Source organism: Larus michahellis, chromosome 1, assembly GCF_964199755.1.
Source record: "Larus michahellis chromosome 1, bLarMic1.1, whole genome shotgun sequence".
Lineage (NCBI taxonomy): Eukaryota > Metazoa > Chordata > Aves > Charadriiformes > Laridae > Larus > Larus michahellis.
In genome coordinates, this window is record NC_133896.1 from 128,331,042 (window position 1) to 128,351,925 (window position 20,884).

General features: G+C 37.4%; 1 protein-coding gene across 11 annotated transcripts in view; it reads left to right on the forward strand.

Moving 5' to 3' along the window:
• Positions 1 to 20,884, forward strand: part of CASK (calcium/calmodulin dependent serine protein kinase) — a 223,053-nt gene that overhangs the window by 146,036 nt on the left and 56,133 nt on the right. For 6 of the 11 annotated variants that reach the window (XM_074603666.1, XM_074603576.1, XM_074603595.1 and 3 more), the window contains exons 11-12: positions 2,245 to 2,262; positions 11,717 to 11,838. In XM_074603666.1, coding sequence (XP_074459767.1) covers positions 2,245 to 2,262; positions 11,717 to 11,838 — 140 coding nt within the window. The remainder of the gene's footprint in view (positions 1 to 2,244; positions 2,263 to 11,716; positions 11,839 to 20,884) is intronic. The other 5 variants (XM_074603622.1, XM_074603586.1, XM_074603612.1 and 2 more) reach the window with 1 other exon arrangement.

A 20,884-nucleotide genomic window follows, 5' to 3' on the forward strand; every position in this document is an offset into this window, starting at 1 on the left:
AGAAGTTAGCAATCAGGAGCCCTAAAGGCTAAATCGGGCACATGAGAAAAATTGGCCTAGTAGAGAGTATTTGAAGTGGACCATGAAATCAATTAGGTGCTAGAGAAATTCACAATTGGTTTGCTCTCTGCTGCCCTTCCCCATCCTACTTTCTTCCCTCTCCCTCGCCCTCCCTGCCTCTCCTATCACCCAATTGCACACTAGATCAAGGCGGAAGATTTCCCCTGCTTGTATCATGTGCTGACCGTTTGTCCCCTGACAGAGGGTATGGAGATACAATTTTCAAGTGTTTTGATAACAATGCCTCAGGCTGAACAACGAGCATCACCAGTGTAAAGCTTTTCATTTTTCCTCCTTTTGCTTCTTCAGCCCCCCGTTCTGTGGCAGCCCAAGGAAAGGCTGTGGAATTGTTTGACATTTTGACTTGGGAAGCTGAATTCAGGAAGACCATTTAGTTTACTTCGGAGTTTTAAGTAAATTCAGGATGTTTGGGGTTTTAGGCCAACAGTTAGAAAAGCCAATAAGTTAAAGAGGATTTTTTATAACTTCAGATTTCCAAAAACCTTTTTATAGCCATGTTTTCAGAACTACTGAGTCAGTGTTAGAGTTAAGCCAATGGATAGTCCATAGTCTTTGGAAAAACACATAACTGATTTTTAGATTAAAGCAAATCTTACCTTTCAGTATAAAGGACTTTCCTTGGTTTATAGTGCTTGTATTCTTGGTTTGCTTGGTTTATAGTGCGCATATTCTGAAACACGAGTAACAAGTTTCAGAGTAGCTTTTTGCTGCAAACAGTTCTGAATTCCCGTAAGGCATTTTTATAATGCTGTGTTTCAGTTTAACCACAGAGAAAGCACAGCAGCATATTTTATAACAGACTGACTGGCCAAATGTACTTATTTAGCCTAGGCTAACAAAAAGCACTGTTGCAGTACTTCCTGAACATCTATGTGCTTTCTGAGCTCTGTGGTAAAAGCCTAAGGTGATGAACATAGAAGCAATGCTTTTGCATTGCACAGAAAGCAGGCACATTAAGTCTACATCTACATCTAGCTTGTTTTCTCAAACTGCGAGGCACAAATTTCGTACGGCATTTTTACAAATCCATTTTGATATTTTGTCTCGGGATTGCTGTATGTAAATTGAAATTTTAATTCTTTTTTATCTTGTTAGGATCTATATTGTCCTATCAAATGAGAAAATTTTAACAGTATGAGATCTTGATTTTCAAATTTGAAAGTAATAATAATGGGGAAAAAGCTAAATCTGACAGTCTTTCAGAGTGGGATCGAACAACAAAAGTATGTCCAAGTTGTAAGATGACTTGATACATGGAACTAGCTTAACTCACAAGATAGTGAGTAGTTATTAGTTTCATAGAATTTAGATTCCATTAAATATGAGCAATATAAGCCCATATCTTAAAAGCTATCAGTCTCATTTACACAAAAAATACTGTTGTTACGCAAAAATTACCGCTGATTTTGTAAATATTCACAAAGGGTCTTCTGTAACATTTTTTTAAGTGTAAGTGCCTGGGAAAAAAAAAACATGCTCACCTTGTAATTTACTGGTATTAATTCCTTGTCTAGTATTACAGGTATAACTGACTACCAGTTTTGAGATCATGAGTTTGAATGTTTCCAATACTCCATTATTATCTTTATGATTTTTCAGCTATTTAATCTTTGTTCTGGTATGTTTAAATACAAGAACTTTTAAGTATATAAAGTCGCTGTTAATTAGAATCAATAATGAAATGGTTATATTTCTAAGTGGTTCTCATAATGATGCTCACTGAAACTTTTGTAAAAAAAAATATTTCAATATAATATTGCTAAATTGTAGTTAGTAAGTATATTATTTAATACGATGTTACGCTTTGTTTGCTGTATCTTGAAATAGTTTGTCAATTCACCTTTTATGATATTCTTAAATTCATTTTTTGTCCATGAGTTTTTTTAAAGTAGTTTAACCAATGTTGGAAAAAGTCTGGTATTATAGATACCTAACACCGCGGACAAGTGCTACCTCCCCAATGCCAAGCGTTTGTTTTCCTCCCAGTCCACAACTCACATTTGCTTCACACGTAGAAACCGTATTAAAGAAAAGGGGGGGTCTTGTCAGTTTGTTTATACTATTTTGTGGCTAAACTAGTATGCTAGGTTGCAGCTTTATAAATCGCTTGTTCTGAAATCTTCATACTGTTTGTTGTTTGTCCAAATGCTGCCTTCCTACTAGGACTTCTAGCAGCAGAAAGTAGGTATCCCTTTGTTTTCCTTTAAGGCATATCATTCAGCTATGGTGTGTGTCTTTGCATGCTTAAAAATCAGCTTTCTTCTCTTCTCTTTGCTATTTTCAGTTTTAATACTGCCTCTTCAAGAAAAGTAGAGCCTGTATATTTTTTACTAAATCTATCTATAACTTTGAAAGTATATTTATCCAGAAGTAACAATTTCCAAGGAATTCTGAAGATTCTACATCAGAGGCAGTATTAAAATTACCTGGTTTTTTGTTTTCAATATTTGCAAAACAACTGAAGCAAAATTTAATTCTCATTAAATTAATAAAGGATAAAATTATTTGGTTTTGCGTTTTACTTCCAAAATTTATGTTTTCATGGACTAATGGGCTGCTTTTCCTAACATTAAACATATACTGTAGTATTAGTCCTATATTATTTTCTTGCTATCCACTTGCATGAACTTTCTTTATCATTCTGTGTTGATGTGGTACATGATGTATGCATATGCATTGTGTATATGCATACACCTAATTTAAATAACTATGCAATAAGTGTCTCCTTAATGAAGGAATATTATTGACATGTAGGGAGGAGGTTCTGCTGCAAGTTAGCTGCACGCTTCATGAGAGACTGAAAGCACAAGCCCTTCTAAAACCTGCAGACTATACTAGACAGAGGACAAGGTGTGAAATTCTAGACACTTTGATATAAACCACAACCATGTCAAAAACAACAAATTCAGTATCTCAAAATACAGACTGTAAAAAGTGGGTTTTTTCTGGCAGCATTTTAAGATTTGTAGGCTAACAGTTCTTCTTCCATGCTAGGTCAGGGCAGCAAAACATATATCCATGTCTCCGTTTATGATCAAAGTAATGGATTTTTTTGTTGTTGTTTGGTTCATTCTTTTGATCTTATAGGTTGTGGGGGATGTTGTTCCTTGTCCTCCTGTTTGCCCATCTCAGAATGCCTGTCCAGTAATGTGAGAGTTAGAACTCAGGGGATTTTTATGTAAAAGTTTTGCCACGGTCTTAGTTTTATATAGTTGTAGGGGGGAAAAAACCCTCATACAGAGCCTTTGCCACTGGTTTTTGGGGGGTTTTTTTTGTACATAGAGACTTTCTTCAATAAACTTACTGACTGATAGGATGTGCTGCCCTCATACTGGTCAGAAGAGGGTTTCCATGTGTTTTTGCAATGAGGAAGAAGGTATCTAAGGAAGTAATAGTGAAGGACATTCATTTGTTAAAATAGTTATTTGTTTAATTGCATGTGTGTGCGCTACTTGTAAGGTGCGGGTCTGATCTGAAAAACAGTACCTTCTCACTACATATTTCTTTACCACCGCACTAGACTGCCTTCTGTCATATTTTTGGCTAGCTTTATAGTGAGAGGTAACTGGGAAAAAGAACTGGCAAATTCCGTGTAAAGGTCCCAAGTATAGAGACAGGAGAAAGCTGGAGACGTGCGTACACACAGTGCCCCTGTGCGTGCAGAATGAAACAAAGACTGTCTTCAAAATCAAGCATCAGTTTCCCTCTCCCTCCTTCACACCCTCCTTTTTTGTATTTCTCTATATATATAGTACTGGCCTCTGCATTTTTGCTTCTGTTTGGGAACACTTTATCTCTTGTTTTCTCCTTCTTTTTTTTTCCCCTTTCATTTTTCTCTGTTTGGTCTTTTCCTGTCTCTCCCTGTTTTTCTCCCCTGCACCTGTTTCCTTTGGTTTTCTTCTCCGACTTGTACATGCCCCTCTTTCCCTTCTTGTATTCCATAGCTGTTTTTACCTTCTTTAATTTAGTCGTAAATCCCAATACCCTTCCATCACAACAACTGCCTTCTTTCTGCAGTTTCACTGTAGTCTCCATAAAACTCTATCTTTCTAGGTTTCTCCCCAGATTCTTCCTGATTGTTATATATACGTATAAAAATATTATATAGTGTGTGCATGTATATATGTTATTACTGTCTTAATTGCTTCCCAGTAGCATTCACAGAAGTGCGTGAGCGTAGCTTATTTATAAATTTAGAGAGTGTCTAAACTTGCCTGTTTGGTTTCTGTCCAAGAAGGAAGAAGTAATTAAACACTATATAGCTCAAATTTGAGGAGGATAGAGTCCTTACTTGCCTTTTGTTTTAATTACGCTGTTGTGTATATATGTGAAACATGTATCTCCCATCTTATTTTAAACTGTTACAGGCGTATATATGCACACATGCTTTGGCTGTCATCTGTCCTTACAGAGATAGTTGCTCTGGAATAGAGTGAACAGCAAAGAGCATCAAATTACTGTGGGAGGTTAGAGGCATCTCAGCTCCTGTGATTCTTGCAGATGTAGTTTAAAGTGATGAAGAGCATCTGGTCCTCAGTTGCCTTTCTCTTAATCTAAGAAGTTACATCAGCAGAAGTAGCGGAAAGGTCCCATCTCTGTAAAAGATTCTTTTCTCGCATTTAATGGAAGCAGCAAATGTCTAGTATTTTCTTTACAGGACCAGTAGGAAATAGAGGTGTTCTTTCTTATACATTTCTAACTCCTGTCCACTAATACTAAGGCAAACCTGGCCTTGTATATAACGTGGGCATGGTATTTTATAATTATGCTGATATTGAGCCTAGACTTTCATGTTTGGCTGAAGTGAACAGTTTTACACGTGTATGTGATTGTGATTTGAAAGCCTCAGTTGACAGACAACCCTTCATTTCTACAGCATTTTTGATACAGTGCTTAATTACCTAGTGTGTTAAACATTTATGCCTTGTGTTTTTTTAGGGTGTTGTAATCACATGCCAGCAAAAAAAACTGCTGGAGGCGTTGATTTATACAGTTATCACTAGATAGGTCATTTAAAGGTATAAGTGTCACTAGAGTGTTAAAGCAGAAGCAAAGAATCTTTGTAGTATTTGTCATACGTGAAAAATAAAAATAAAATCCAGGAAACATGAATCTCACATTACAGAATCGGTAAAAATTATCTCATTATCTCTTAACCAGATGTGCTCTGTCAGAATTTCACAATATTATTTTTTTTCCTGAAAATAATTGCATTTCATAATAATGCCCATGCTTGATTTTTTATGAGATTGTATCCAGTGACTACATTTAGGGATTCTGATATTTGATCTCTCTAAAATCTAAGAATTTCTGATGGTTTTTCTTCTGTCCTGGCTGTATGTGCCAACCTCAGACCTTTTCATGAACAAAGTGAAATGTAAATCCTACCTTCTAAAATGTCTGTGCTTTGAGAGCCAGGATTGTTTTTTAATTTCATTTGCAGCAGCTGTACACAAGAAGGCAGCCAAGGGATGAGACTGGAAGAGATCAGCTTGTGTTGATTGTAGATTGACTGGCATAAGAACTGAATTGTGCTATATAGAGAAATTGCAAACAGCAGCTAAGCTTTGGTTAGCCATTTAAAAAACACTGTAAAATCTTGAAGGCATTGTTACTTACCTTATGTTGTTGTATAAATATACAACACATAGAATAGTTGAAAAGCCAATCCAAATTAAGGCAGTTAATAACAATGAAGAGGATTACAATGGGTGGTTGGTGTCAGGAAATTAATTTTGTATGGTTCTACAAATCTAAGGGGCTTAGATTTTGTCAGTGTCTCTGTAATAAAAATATGCTATTATTATAGTGGTTATTATAAGGTCTTTTGCAGAGTCATTTCCTGGAATACTAATCGCAGGAGACTTGCATAAAGGTCATAGAATCACAGAATAGAATCATAGAATCTTCATGGTTGGAAAGGACCTTTGAGATCGAGTCCAAACAAACAACCTACAATCTCTGCCACTAGAGCATGCCCTGAAGTGCCAAATCCAGATGTTTCTTAAATACCTCTAGGGATGGTGACTCAACCACCTCCCTGGGCAGGCTGTTCCAGTGCCTGACCACTCTTTCAGTAAAGTAATTCTTCCTAATATGTAATCTAAACCTCCCCTGCCGCAACTTCAGACCATTTCCTCTGGTCCTGTCATTATTCACCTGGGAGAAGAGGCCAACACCCACCTCTCTCCAACCTCCTTTCAGGTAGTTGTAGAGGGCAATGAGGTCTCCCCTCAGCCCCCTCTTCTCCAGACTAAACATGCCCAGCTCCCTCAGCCTCTCCTCATATGACGTGGTCTCCAGACCCCTCACCAGCCTGGTAGCTCTCCTCTGGACACGCTCCAGCACTTCAATGTCCCTCTTGTACAGAGGGGCCCAGAAGTGAACACAGTACTCGAGGTGAGGACTCACCAGTGATGAGTACAGAGGCACGATCACTTCCCTGCTCCTGCTGGCCACGCTATTCCTGATACAAGCCAGGATGCTGTTGGCCTTCTTGGCCACCTGAGCACACTGCTGGCTCCTGTTAAGCTGGCCGTCCACCAGCACCCCCAGGTCCTTTTCTGCTGGGCAGCTTTCCAGCCACTCTTCCCAAGCCTGTAGCGTTGTTTGGGGTTGTTGTGACCAAAATGCAGGACCCGGCACTTGGCCTTATTAAACCTCATCCCATTGGCCTTGGCCCATTGATCCAGCCTGCCCAGGTCCCTCTGTAGAGCCTTCCTACCCTCAAGCAGATCAACACTCCCACCTAGTTTGGTGTCGTCTGCAAACTTACTGAGGGTGCACTCAATCCCCTTATCCAGATCACTGTTAACAATATTAAACAAAACCGGCCCCAAAACTGATCCCTGAGGGACACCACTGGTGACCGGCCGCCAAGAGGATTTCACCCCATTAATCACAACTCTCTGGGCACGGCCATCCAGCCAGTTTTTAACCCAGCGAAGAGTACACTTGTCTATGCCATGATTCACCAGCTTCTCCAGGAGAATGCTGTGGGGGACGGTGTCAAAGGCCTTACCAAAGTCCAGATAGACAATGTCCACAGCCTTCCCCGCATCCAGAAGGCGGGTCACATGGTCATCGGTTGGTCACATGGTCACAGTTTTATAGTTTTGTATTTAGACAAGGTCAGGCTTCCTCTAACAAGTTTTCATTGCTCGGAAGAGAACTTATAACTGATCAAGACTTAAATGGGCATTTGTAATCTTCAGTATTAAAAAATAAATGGGATAATTCTCTTATCCTCTCTCGGAACGTGTTTTTAGTCACAATGTAGTCTTTGTGTTTTGCAGCAAGATCTAAATCTTCTTACCTGGACACTTATACACTGTCACAGATCACTGCTGCATGAAAAGAAGCTACTAATTCTCTGTACTGCCTCCTGCATAAGAGAGGAAGTCAGATGTATCTGCTTTGTTTGCTGAGCTTCGGAAAAACAAACTTTTGGGGTGGTTTGTGATGGAGACATATTACTATTGGAGAATATGTAGACAATTCTTGGAATAGTATTTTAAAGATGTCTTTTATTTTATTCTCCGTTATCTTTTATTCTCATCTCTCCTCTTCTGGGGAGAGGTAATCAACTCCTACCTACCTCTAAAGTTCAGTTTCTCTAGCCAAACCACCCATTCTAGATGAGAATAGGTAGCTTCCAGGATGTAATAACAGCACTCTAGTTTCCCAAAGTTTTGTCTACTTGCAACTTGATGAACCAGTGTCCATAGTAGCTTCAGGTGGCATTAAGGGCACTGTATGAGAACTACAAAGACTCTAGAGGTAGAATTCAGCTGTAAGAGAGAACGATTTCTGAATGGCCGTCTCCATAAATGAGGTAAGAGAACCTGCAGGAAATACCTATGATAACTTTCACAACACACTGGTTGAAGAAATAATCCCAAGTTATTGCCTTATAAAGCAAATACGCCTAACTGACAAATAATAGATGTGCCTCAGTAGGCAGAAAGCTATTCAGTTCATCTCCATCTTCTTAGAAGCAATTTGGTATGATCATCAAGAAGTCATGCCACTAACTGTAAAAACATTTCATGTACTAGTACTGACTGCAGAAGACTGTCATAAGCATTCTGACTTTTTTTTCTTAATATAGTGAGAGCCCATAGTTTTCAACTTTTCAGACTTGTCAGCCCCAAGGGAACTGTGAATAGTTGCAGCCATCCTTTCTTAGGTAGTCTTATGGGAGTATAAGAAAGACAAAGTTCTGTGCACAGCACAGAATAACACTGCTCATTTGCACACTGAGAACGTGTGTGCAATTACAATGGGATCCACAGTTACCACAGTCTTCTCACGGAACCATGTTTGATGAGGATTTTGGACTATCACTATGGAGAAGAGTCTTCTACTTGTATCACTGTAATTAAAACCTTTCCTGTGCAATCATATGTGTATATATTTTTTTTATAGTAACTTAAGGTGCAGGGTGAGATTCATCTCACCTAAGTGGTTGGGGGTACTTGGAAGTTCTGTGGCAGTAAGCAGCATTTTCTAACAAAGTTTACTTTAGCGAGTCTTAAAAAACAAACAAAGCCAGTCAAGTTAGTCAACTTCCTTTTTATCCTGGCTTCCTAATATTTATGCATCATTCTAATTTTTATATGTATAGATTCTGTCTTTAACTGGTACAGGCCGTGAGAAATCTGAGCTTTTAGATTGTGTGACTGTATAGTAACCCACTTAGGTCCTTCCTTTATCATCTGTGCTGAGGCTAAAAGGGGTGCATTTGCAATGATGAAAAGAGATTAAATCCTATTTCTAGAGGATACAAGCTTTAGCTGTAAATACTAAGTGCTTTTACACTTTCCCCAACGGTTAGAAATTTAGTTTAAGTATGATAGAATATTAATCTTTTTAGGGACAGATGAGCTGTAAAGGCTGGTTAGTTTTATTTTGTGTAGTATCTTTTATCTGGATTTAAAACTCTTCTGAAAGGTACTCTTGGACTTTACCCAGATGTCTGTAACACAAAGAGTTCAGGTGTTCTCAAAAATGCCTGTAGAATTGTTCTATCACTCTTTTTATGCAGTAAAATGCTGTCAATATATGGTTACTATGCCATTTTCTCATGCAGGTGCATGTTATTTATAAACGCATGAAAGACATGGCAGTAAATACAGCATAAGATCGTAGGTTGAAAAAAAAACAAGGTAGAACTGTGATTTTGAGGGATTAACAAAGTCACTGTAAGACCGTCTTGTCAAATTTGTTAAGGATATTCTTGGAAACTTTCTTTTACAGCCATCTATTCAATGAGACCAACGGACAGGAGAAAAAAGACCTAATGAACAAAGCTTAATGTTTGGAATTGCAGTTAATCGAAAGGTTGTTGAGATGCAAATACTAAAAAGAGTAACTTTTATTTCTATTTGAAAGACCTCAAAGCATTCCACAAAATAAAATTCCCAAAGTAAATAATACTGTCAAATAATGTGATGGTCCAGAGCATTCAGTGTTTCACACTAATACAGCACTGCAGACAACTTTGAACATACTTCTCATTGGTTCTAGGTTTGGCTCAAGTTTTAGCACTTATGAGCAACATTGAGCAATATTAGAGACTCTTAAGATATCCAGGCCTCTGAAGTGAATCTTCTCTTGAGTTTTCCTTAAAGTAAACACTCTAAATACACAGAAAGGGCTTTGAACCCAGAAAGCAAAATTTTGCTAGAAAAAAAAAAATAATTACTTTAAAGTCTGAGCATGACAAGAGTAGAAATTAAAGAGAATTCTAACAAATTTCTTTCTGCCAGCTTTCCTTCAGGCTTGAAGATCTCTAAGTTCATTCATCAACCTTTAATTGAGATACCAAAAATGTTAAAAGAAACTCAAGGCCTTCCCTTTTGTGTCCCTACGTAATGTTTTTCTTCCTTGCCTTGAGGCTTAGCTGTGATCTTTCCATGCTCTTACCAGCAGATTCCTAGTCCCTGTATTTTCTCAGGTTTCCCTGTGGCGCAGGCAGAGGAACATGGACAGTTCCTTCCAGCTGAGAACGCTGATTCGATATCAAAGATGGAGCGGTCTTTTCTTCAGTGCACCTGACCCCACACACAGCAACTACAATAAGGCAAACCATTAGTTTTATTTGCTGACCAGCCACTACTTTTTTAAAGGAACAAATTAATACATCAGTAGGAAGTAAGTAGTCAGACGCATTTAATGGGAGAGGACTAAGTCTTACTTCTCCTGAGCCATGAGTTGTGAGTGAGGGCAATACTCTCGTTCTTATCCTTGGTGTGTAAGGAACTGTGAGGAGAATCCTAGGTTGAGATTTGTACTAAATGTGATGCAAGAGTTTCTAGACTTGTAACTCACTCGTCCTTCTAAGCCATGAGGTCACAAGTCGTTTGTTACAGTCGTTTTTGTGTATTTTGTTATGTTTATTCCAATTTTTCAAGGTTTTGAGAGAAATAAGTGAATTTAACTTGTTTCCTTGTGTCATTAAGGGGGTTAGGTTTTTTGGTTTTATTACATTCTGAAAATGCAATAGATTATAAAAGGGTTTGAGTTAAGGAGGATGGAATTTCAGGAAATATAGCAATTTTTTGTATATTATCTATCTTGACAAAAGGACACTGGCAAATGAATAAGTAAACAGAATAAACATATTAAGGAGAAATTAGTGAAATACAGAAGGGGTATCTGTATAATTCTGTATCCAGAATTAAGAATTTGTTTATGAAAAAGCATTCAGCAGTTCATTGTCAGACACCAGCATTTTTGCAGATTAACACTGTGTGTGCTACCGTCTTTCCAGATGCTTATACCACTGTGGAAAAACTGAAACCGTGGGCTGTGGGTGTTTAGATAAGCCAAAGTGAGCATTCTAGTAAGGCTAACTTGTGTTGTGATCCTGTATCTTCCCCTGCTGTGAGTTCAGCTCTCCTCATGCACTTCCACCTTCCGTAATACCTCCTCTTTCTCCTTTTTGTCCCCATATCCCTCTCGCTTCTCTTTTCACCCTTATGCCATGTAAAAATCATCCCCATCTTCCTATGACCCAAAACAATCCACTGGTCAAAAGGCAGCAAGTGCTATAACTGGGTCTGAGATAACTAGGCAAGCAGAACAAACAGAACAAAAACCAGAGCTCATGTTACAGCTTTTTTGCTCCCCGGAGGACACAGCAGTCAGGTCTTTCTCTTCCCTCCTCTATCCAGATGCTGATTTTAAAAGAATTTGTGAGAGCATTGGTTCTTCCAAATTTTTACTGATTTGGAATATGTATTTGAAATCGGCCAGCAGTTCAAAAAGTGAAAAAAGAGAAAGTTGGGGTGAGAATGGTGAGGACAGGCAGTTGGGCAGATAATCCAAGTAACTTTGTAAGACATCATTGGAAATCAGGCTAAAGTAGAACAAAGTTAAGCTTAATAACAACAGGTTTTTACCTCTCTTCAGTTAAACCATTTCTTTTGTATAATTACACTATATGTGGGCACTGTTGATATACGTAAAGTGTATTCAGTGAGTTTTCCTGTAAAAATTCCAGCTTTTTAAAGTTCCTGTTCCCATTGTGCCAGATGAAACGAAAGTTTCCTTTTCCAAAGTTCAGTTTACCATGAGTCTTTGCTTTATTGATTTTTATTCTTTCTTTTTTTTCCTGTTTATTGCCCCATAGGAGCAGTCTCACAGGTGCTGGACAGCCTGGAAGAAATTCATGCACTTACAGATTGCAGCGAAAAAGATTTAGATTTTCTTCACAGTGTTTTCCAGGATCAGCATCTTCACACGCTACTAGATGTAAGTTTTCTGTGATAAGCAATTTGAATGCGTTTCTGTATCTGTTGTTCATTGGATAATATTTTGTTTTATCCTGAATACATCCTGCCTCCTGGTAGGCATCATCAGGATCTGGTTCCCGTTTCTTCACCATCTGTCTGTAAGCATAGTTAACTGTCTGGCTACACATACAGATCAACTGTGATATCAGATGGTTCATAGATTTTATTTTTTTTTTCTACCAGAAAACTAAAGCACTCTATTTTACAAAAATAATTTTGAAAAGCAAATAGTCTGGTGTTTGACAGAAAAAAGGCTTGCACGCTTCTTATCTTTCTGTGCCTTGAGGACTTCCTGCTTTCAGAGTTTCATGTTATCTTGTCACATGCAGAAATCCTGTTTGTATTTCCAAGTAGTTTTTTAACCAAGAAGGCCTAACCAGCAAATACATTGTATTTTTTCTGCAAAATCGTGTGAATTTGGGAAAACATACGTATCATATTGAGGTAGAAGTATTTGTGGAACTTCAACTCTCTGCAAAAACAGGGACCTTCAGCACCACTGCAGGCTTACACTCCATCCCTCACCATCTGTAGATGATTTGTACACTTCTTACAATTTGTTTGGTGACTGGTGAATAGTGGGCCACCTGGATTCTGTGCATGCTTCAACTTTTAAGGATTCAAATACACACATACTTCCTTCTGGAAGAGGACCCAGCTGCAGGGTTCTGAACTGGCCTGTGTGGGAACATAAGCCTTCTGGTAAAGCTTCCCCACAACGTAGCTGCCCGTATGACTCAAGGAACCTGACATAATTAGCTGTTAAGTGATGAGGGCATTACTCTGGCACGAGATTCTACAGTTCTTCTAACCTTTGTTCTTGATAACTGTTTATGCATTTTACATTAAACCATCATTGAATGAAATTACATGAAGCATGCAGGAAGAAGGGTTTAGGAGCTCATGACTTCCCTGAATTGCATCTCTAACAATTCATCTTGCAATTTGCATTAAAATATGAATCTTTTTCCCAGTGCATGTTCTTGTAGCTTGTGTTCCAAATAATTAAATTGTCTTTTTATACTGCATGCTGCAGTATAGAAAGGTGATCAGGTAATAAGAATGAGAAATAAAAATCTGGACAGGAAGACAATAACATGAGTGTAATAATAAGAACCAAAACACTTGTGTCACTCATGTGGGAAGGTTTTAGGTATTAATTACAGTTATTATGTTGTCCTATAACTCTTGGGCTTTGGTAAAGGCCCTAGGTTAATTATTTTGCCATGTGACAGGTCTAGCAGACATTAACTCACGCTTCTGTAATGTTTTTGCTTTTTTCTGTTTTTTACAGTACCAGTCTCATTCATAGTACTTGCCTAATGATCTCATGTTTCTGTAATGGTCTGCTGTAGCCTTTTAAACAAGAAAAAACTGCAATGAATTCATACCATTTTGCCATTATTTTATTTAAAAGTCATGGTCATTCTCTTAGACAGGAAGGGATACATTTAAATGCACACTATAACATATTTCTGAGAACAAAATGCTATCAAAAAGGCTTCTTGTTTTATTATGCTATGTGGAAGGGGGATGATAGAATCTTCCCAAAGATAGTTTGATCAGAATAATACAAAATAAAATTCTAAAACATTGCAATGTTGTGAAATACAGATTTGAAAGACTGAAGGAAGTTACAGAAAGTACTATTTGAAAGGGTAGCTTTATTATTTCAGTATATTGAATGCGGGAGATGATTGATTTCTGCTTATGCATTGATACTATTCCATTTTTTCTCAGAACTCTGAAAAAAATCATTAGTTGTTCTTGGACGAAATTCTGTCAGGGACACTGTATATTCCTCTCAGAGTATTTGGGGTTAATGAGGCCACCAGAACAAGTCACCTGTAAAGCGTTATATTCCACTAAGTAGGAATTTTATAATCTCTTGTGAAGCTGTGGCTGTCACTTCGCGTTAAAACTACTGTTCCTCTTCCTTGGCATTTTTCCACAGTTAAATTTGTTCTCATGTTCCTACTCTTTCTCAAGAGTTATCCTTATTTTTAGATTAGGCACATGATCAGGATTTCAGTCCTGCTGCTGAAATACTTTCTTTTGCTTCTGGACTAACTGTTTTTCTGAAAGCAAAAAAAAGAAAGGACAGTCTTTATGTTAAGAGTGCAAGTTACCCACATGTTGTTTGTTTCGGGTGATATAGATCACAAAATCGAAGTCGTCTTTCTCAGTAATTCATTAGGTGTTATGAGGACAGGCACCTCTGAAGGCCATAGAAAGCAGGGTTCCTATCATCGTATTGGTTATTTTTAATTGTTTCATTTACATCTATATATGTGTCTGTTTAGGTAGCTATCTTAACACTATCTTCCATTTTACTTGGGTGCCAAAGCTGTTCAAAACAAGGGGGAGAAAGGCGCCAACTACTTAAAAAGTAATTTACATTCAAACTGGGCCAAATGCTGCAATATACCAGCATATCCTGATGTGGCCTTATTGAATAGTTTCATTGTGTGATTTTGTTATCATTTTACAGAATCCTTCTGTTTTGAGTGGCATTTTCCTGTACAAAAGTTACACAATTCATTTTTAAAAACTTGATTTTGTTTACTGGGGAGAGGAAAGAAAAGGGCCTTCTAGAAGCAACCATTTAGAAATATACACTACCTAAAAAAATATTTATTGTTTAATTAATTGATCTTTCTTGTAAAGTAAAAGAGTAACTCTGGGTTGGACAGATTTGTTTTTTTCCTCGCTTCTGTTAGAAATGTGATGACCAAAATTTTGGTGAATGCTGTAGGACATTCCTGTGTGTGACTTAGAACTGTCTGCGTTTATGCCTATATAAAGCTTTATAGATTGTTTCATTCTGGTATCCAATTTAGATAATAAAGAATGTAATAAAGTTAAGTAAAGGATATAAATAACTTTATGGAAAAACAGAGCTAAATTTAAGTAGTGAAGCAGCTTTATATTAATTTTTATTATTTTTTTATTTTCTATTACTGATGGATTTTCAGAAGCCTTATCAAATGCTTTGATTAAGGTTTTTTTATTGACTTCAATGAAAGAGATCCTGGGAGGCATTGCTGTCTTGTGTCAGCAGTACTGATAAAGAAGTTGGAAATAAATGTGACGAGGTTACTAATTTTGGAGACATTAGCATTTGGCTGTTTTCTGTAGCATGACAAAAGATTTTACTTGAATGATTATTAGTTTTGAAAAGTATACTGGGCATCAAGGCTGTGCCTAATGGGGAAAGATCTTTACATTGTGTTTCACCTCTATCGGTGCATCAAAGGAAGCAAGGTTTGCTAAAAAGTAAAACCAGAAGCTGCTATTTTATGCAGCTGCCTACATTGAAGGAGACAAGAGGAATCTTTATTCTGTTGAGTCAAGTAGTTTGGTCACCTCTCCAGGGACACTTTCTGTGGGTGATTCTGAATGCAGATGTCGTTCGATTTACAAGTGAGATTTTCACTCAGCAGGAGAACAATATCAGCTTTTGTGTTGAGTGGGGCCTCTCTCTGCTACTGGCTTTGTCTGCATCTGTCTGTCCCAAGTCAGATAGTTCTCTAGGCTGACATCTTTTGGCTGTTAATTTTAAAAGTTTGTTACATTATTTTTGTACATGAAATCGTCAAGGTAAGTGTTGTTATTTCTGCAAGTATACCTGCAATAGAAGCGTTACGAACTTTGAAGAAAGTTTATTTTACCTTTTGCTGGCATAACACATTACACGCGTACAGTTTTAACTAAATGAGATTAAATAAGTTTTGGAGTGGCTATATGCATCACATCTGTATGTGTAGCCACTTTTTCCCTTTAGAGTTTAATTTATGTTCATAGGGCATATATTTAAGGCATACTGATTTTTCAAGAGAATCTTTCTCTTATGTCTGTTATTCTTTGCTTGCTGCTAATGGTAATGTTTCAAAGGAGCATGCATCCATGCACGCTTTAGGATTCCCTGAGTATTTCTTTTGAGCTCAGTCATCCAAACAGATTTAGTCCTGAAGTCCAGACTTTTAAGGAAACATATTTTCTCTTTTGCTAGAAAGAATGCTGTTGGGACCTCAGTTTAGCCTCTTACATGGTTGGCTAAAGCTTTCTACTGGATGTGTTTTGGTTTGTTCTGTTTACCCTCTCAGTGTTGGACGTTGGCACGGTAAATTTTAATGTCTTTTGTAAAAGTATCTGTTATTCAGCAGTGTCCAGCTATTGCTGATACTATAGTTCTCTATTTGAAAATGTTTTAAGCTCTTCATACATTTATCCCTGATTTGCTCTTTTCTGAGCAAAGTGTATTAATTTAACAATTCTGTTATATCCTTTGGAAAAAACAAAGCAAGAGGCATTTTGATTTCTATTTTCAGGATGCTTTCATTTCCTTCTTCCTTTCTTTTCTTTTCTTTTAAATCATGAATAGACTGGTGGGATATCTATCATATGATATAGAAAATAAAATCAAACCAGCAGCTGTGCATAAAAAGCTTAAATATTTTCATGAATCATCTAATTTTTCTACATCTAAATTTGAATAATGGCTTTCTATGTGAATCACATAGTGTGGTTCAAGCTTTTGGGATCAACGTTGGTCCTTACCCTCTTGATTGCTGATTATGTTAAAACTAATAAGTGGAACATGTTTTAGTGGAACATGAATGTGTTTCTTTTGCAAAAACAGATCAGAAAGTGTGTGTGTGCTAGATGTCTTGGTAAACTCAGAACATGTTATGCTTATGTGAAATAATACTTTCTCATTTTTAAAATACCTTGTCTTCCTATTTTTAATTATCCTTTAGTTGATATGTTTGTAAGACAAAAGCAAGTGGAAAATATTTGTTAAAAAAAAGAAACTATGTTGGCAGGAAAAGCACCTTGCTATTTGGGGAACCAAATCTGGCTTTTATCCCAGTCCAGCAGAGGCAGCATGCTCAGCCGCAGGGAGTGGGAGGGACTGTCTCTCACACTGCAATGGAAACTCCTTTCCCAAGTAGTGTAGAAGAACATTGACCAAGCCTTAGGGAGAACTGTCTGAAGAATTCCTTCAGCAGGTGGGCTGGATCATCATCACCAGTGCTGTATGCTTTTTCTTTAAAAGGTAACTTCTCTGGAAGGCCATATCTGAAAGAACACTAAAAGCAGAGGCTATTCTAAAATTTCTTTTGCATTATTTCATACTCATTCTCTAAAATACCTTCCTTTTTCAACTTCCTTCATATATTTGCATTTCACTTTCTGTGTTCCTGGGATATATAGATCACTGTGGTAGTCAGCACCATCTCATTGTTTTCTTGTTCTTCCTGTTCCTCTGTCATAGAAACTTATATAGAGAATTTGTCTTATATGTAGTCTTCTGAGCAGAAAGCATTTTTGTTCCCTGTTTTTATAATACCTTACATAACACTGATATATGACTGGGCCTCTTAAACACAAGACTAATACAAATAAGAGCTAACAGTAACTTTTATGTTTATTAAGATTCATTTTTGAGAAATTTATGCATCCACCAACAATGCAAAATTCTGCGTCAGATTGCATGACACTGTGATAGTTGCTTTTTTTCACTTCATGTGTTTTCTTTCTAACTAATGTTCTGTCATTTCTGAGTATTTATAAGCATAGTACTGATATGGTGAATCATCAAGTGAAATTCAGGTTAATAAAGTATGTACTTTAAATGAGAATTGTACTAGCTAGCCCATTCCTCTTGACCTAATGTCATCTTCCCTGTATCAGTGGTGTGTCATTGTGAGTGTCTGTGCAAGTGTGTGTGTCTGTGTGTACATCAACATATTTTACTCCAAAAGCATAAATCCCATTGATTACAGTGTATTTTTATGTTACTGAGCTCTGATCTGTCAAAGAACGCTAGAATTGTATTCCTGGCACTTTTAGAACATTTCATCAACTTCACTGATATTGTTTCATATTTGACTTTCTACATTTTCTTCATTTCTTTTTATGTTGAGTGTAATTCATCCTTTTTAACTGTAAGGGCCACCTGTTGGTTTTGTTTTTTTCCTTATAAAACTTTAGATTTTCAGATTTGTTATTTCTCCAGGAGCCTAGGACTTACTCTGAACAATGACAAAAATAAAATGCTACAGCGCCTGGGATACAGCCCACAAATCTTTGATAACACTTCTGCTTTGTTGGTGCTGGGAGGTTTCTTCAGAATGATTTTTCAATCTGCATTTAGTTTACATGAGAATACCCAAAGGCAATATAGTAACAGCACAGCAAGCTATGCTTCTATCTTTGAAGTCAGTCAGGCCTTACTGCCTCCCACTTCCAGTTGTTCAAGTAGTTGCCTGGTACGCATTGACTGGTTCTTTTATTCTCAGTATATCATTACAAAAAAGTTACATGGATAGGGAGAAACAAAAATGGTTGTAACTCCGACATTAGCACCAATGTCACAAAGCAGGTGAGAAGTTGCGTTCTTTCCCAACTCTCTGTAATCGTTGTGGATTTAGCTAGTTTTATATAGATTCTGTATCCCTCTGGAATGAGGTTCATGGTCATTAGCATCCTTTTCTTCAAAATGGTGATCTAACCATGAGAAGTTAGTTCAACTGACAGAATTGGGAATGAAGCCTATTTAGGCTTAACCTGAGTCTGTAGTTCCCGCTATAGGTCATTCCATCCATATTGGAAAGGTGGGGGCAAGACAGGGGGGAAGGTTATTCTGTGGGGCGTATCAAGGTGTTGTCCATGTGACATAACTCTCTTTATAGCCCTTCCTGTGTTGAGGGATTACCTTTTCCTCATGCTTCTAAAATAATTTAGGTTGGAAAGGACCTTTAAGATCATCAAGTCCAACCATGAACCTAACACTGCCAAGTTACCACTAAACCATCTCCCTCAGCACTACACCTACACGTCTTTTAAATACCTACAAGGAGGGTGACTCAAGCACTTCCCTGGGCAGCCTGTTCCAATGCTTGACAACCCTTTTGGTGAAGAGATTTTTCCTAATATACATCCTAAACCTCCCCTAGTGCAACTTGAGGACGTTTCCTCTTGTCCTATCGCCTGTTACTTGGGAGAAGTGAGCAATGCCCATCTCGCTGCAACCTCCTTTCAGGTAGTTGTAGAGAGCGCTAAGGTCTCCCCTCAGCCTCCTTTTTCTCCAGGCTAAACAACCCCAGCTCCCTCAGCTGCTCCTCACAGGACTTGTGCTCTAGACCGTTTGCCAGCTTCCTTGCTCTTCTTCGGACAGGCTCCAGAACCTCAATGTCTTTTAGGCTTACTTTTTTCTGATGAGCTGCTTGATGTCATCTTTAAAAGGTCATTTGCATTGTTTTTGTTAAGATCAGCTTGAATTAGATATCTGATGCAGCAAAAAAAATTGACTGTTTTTGAAATAACAGGATTTTAAAATGTCCTTAAAATTACAAATGTGTTAAACTACCTTGTGAAATAATGATCTGAGCCCATGTCTTTGACAACAGTACTACTGGTACACTCCAGAACAAGAGTGGGGTTTTTTTACTGGGACCATTGAACGTCATTGTGTTTCTGACCACTATGCTTGTTTTCTTGGTACTGCCATGTGCAAAGCAGTACCTTTATCTCATCTTGGTATTACTTCTTTCATCTTTCCAAAAGAAGTTAAACGTTTGCAATGTGAACAGAGAAAAATCTGGTTTATTATACAGGAATAGAGTTGAGACCCAAAAAAATAATATGGCTGGAGGGGGTTTTGTCGGCAGACAGTTCCTGAAATAGCAGAAGGTTAGATGGCGTAATGAAGATGTCTTGTAGTGTATAGGGAAGGACTGAAGGGTACCCTGGGTATCTGCAGTCAGCTCATGCCAGCAGAGATTGAAGAGTTCCCACCTCCTTTGAGGAGGTAGGAAAACATCTTAGTCTACTTAAATCTAAATCCTTTTTGTTCTGTCACTATGGTTTTAAAGTGTAGCATGTATTTACTTAAGATTATTCAGTCCCAGGCTTTACTTACCATACTTTCCAATTTGACATAACATATGTTTACCTACATGTATTGCATATGATACAGAATTTTGCTAAATTGCACCCTCTTCCTCTTTGGCAAGCTATGTACATGTACTGTCTGGCATATCTTTTAACATCTGCTATCACTTGTTGGGAACTGCAGCTTCTACAGTCAATAGAATTCTTATGATGAGTAAAATATGGGTTTCTCTTAAAATACGAGACAAATTACTAGGTTGGAGTCCTAATTTATAGTGAAATATAATGCTGTCAGCTACTGGAGTCTGCATTCATTATACATGAATGAGGCATTGAGGGGCACCTGAAATTAAATAGAAGGAAATAATGTCTTGTGTGACTTTTGAGGAGTAGCATAACTGTTTATTATTAGTACTTCAAAAACAAACAAAAAAAGATTTCTTGGTAAATATGAAGCAAATCAAGAGGCACAGTTTAAAACGATGTTTGTGGAAAAAAAACACACACACCCTGCAGTTTCTTTTGTAAGAATATAGTCCTTTCCTCAGCTCTTTTACCTCTGAAGAGTGAAGGCTTTGAATTTACAGAGTAAGTGCATAGCACGTAGTAGTTTCTGCTAAAAACGAGTATGTTCTAGAATAGAGCTAAAATTTGTTGATAGCTCATGTATGCTGAAGGTAAAAAGTTATCCCCTTGCGAAGGAATAGAACATAGAAGTCAGATGTTACTGAACATCTTGATACTTAACCATGTGGTCTGAACCACTATAAGCATAAATGTGTCTTTGAATCTGCTTTTAACTATATCAGTTTAAAAAAAAAATTGGATCAAGGATTGATTTAAAACAAATAGTGAAAATATTTGATGTCCTGTGAAGACTGTAAAAAGCAATGTGCCATGTAAAATGCATAAGTAGAAATATTTCTTTTCTCATTTTAAAAGCTAAAATTGCTGCTTGTCCAAACTAGCAGTATAAGTACTACAGTTAAAAAATGGGTACACCCACGTACATAAGCACAGTGGATTTTAGTGTATGGAGTTGCATAGTTTTGTATAGACTTATTTTCAGATTGAACTTTGTGTGATTTCCCCCACGGCTCATGACT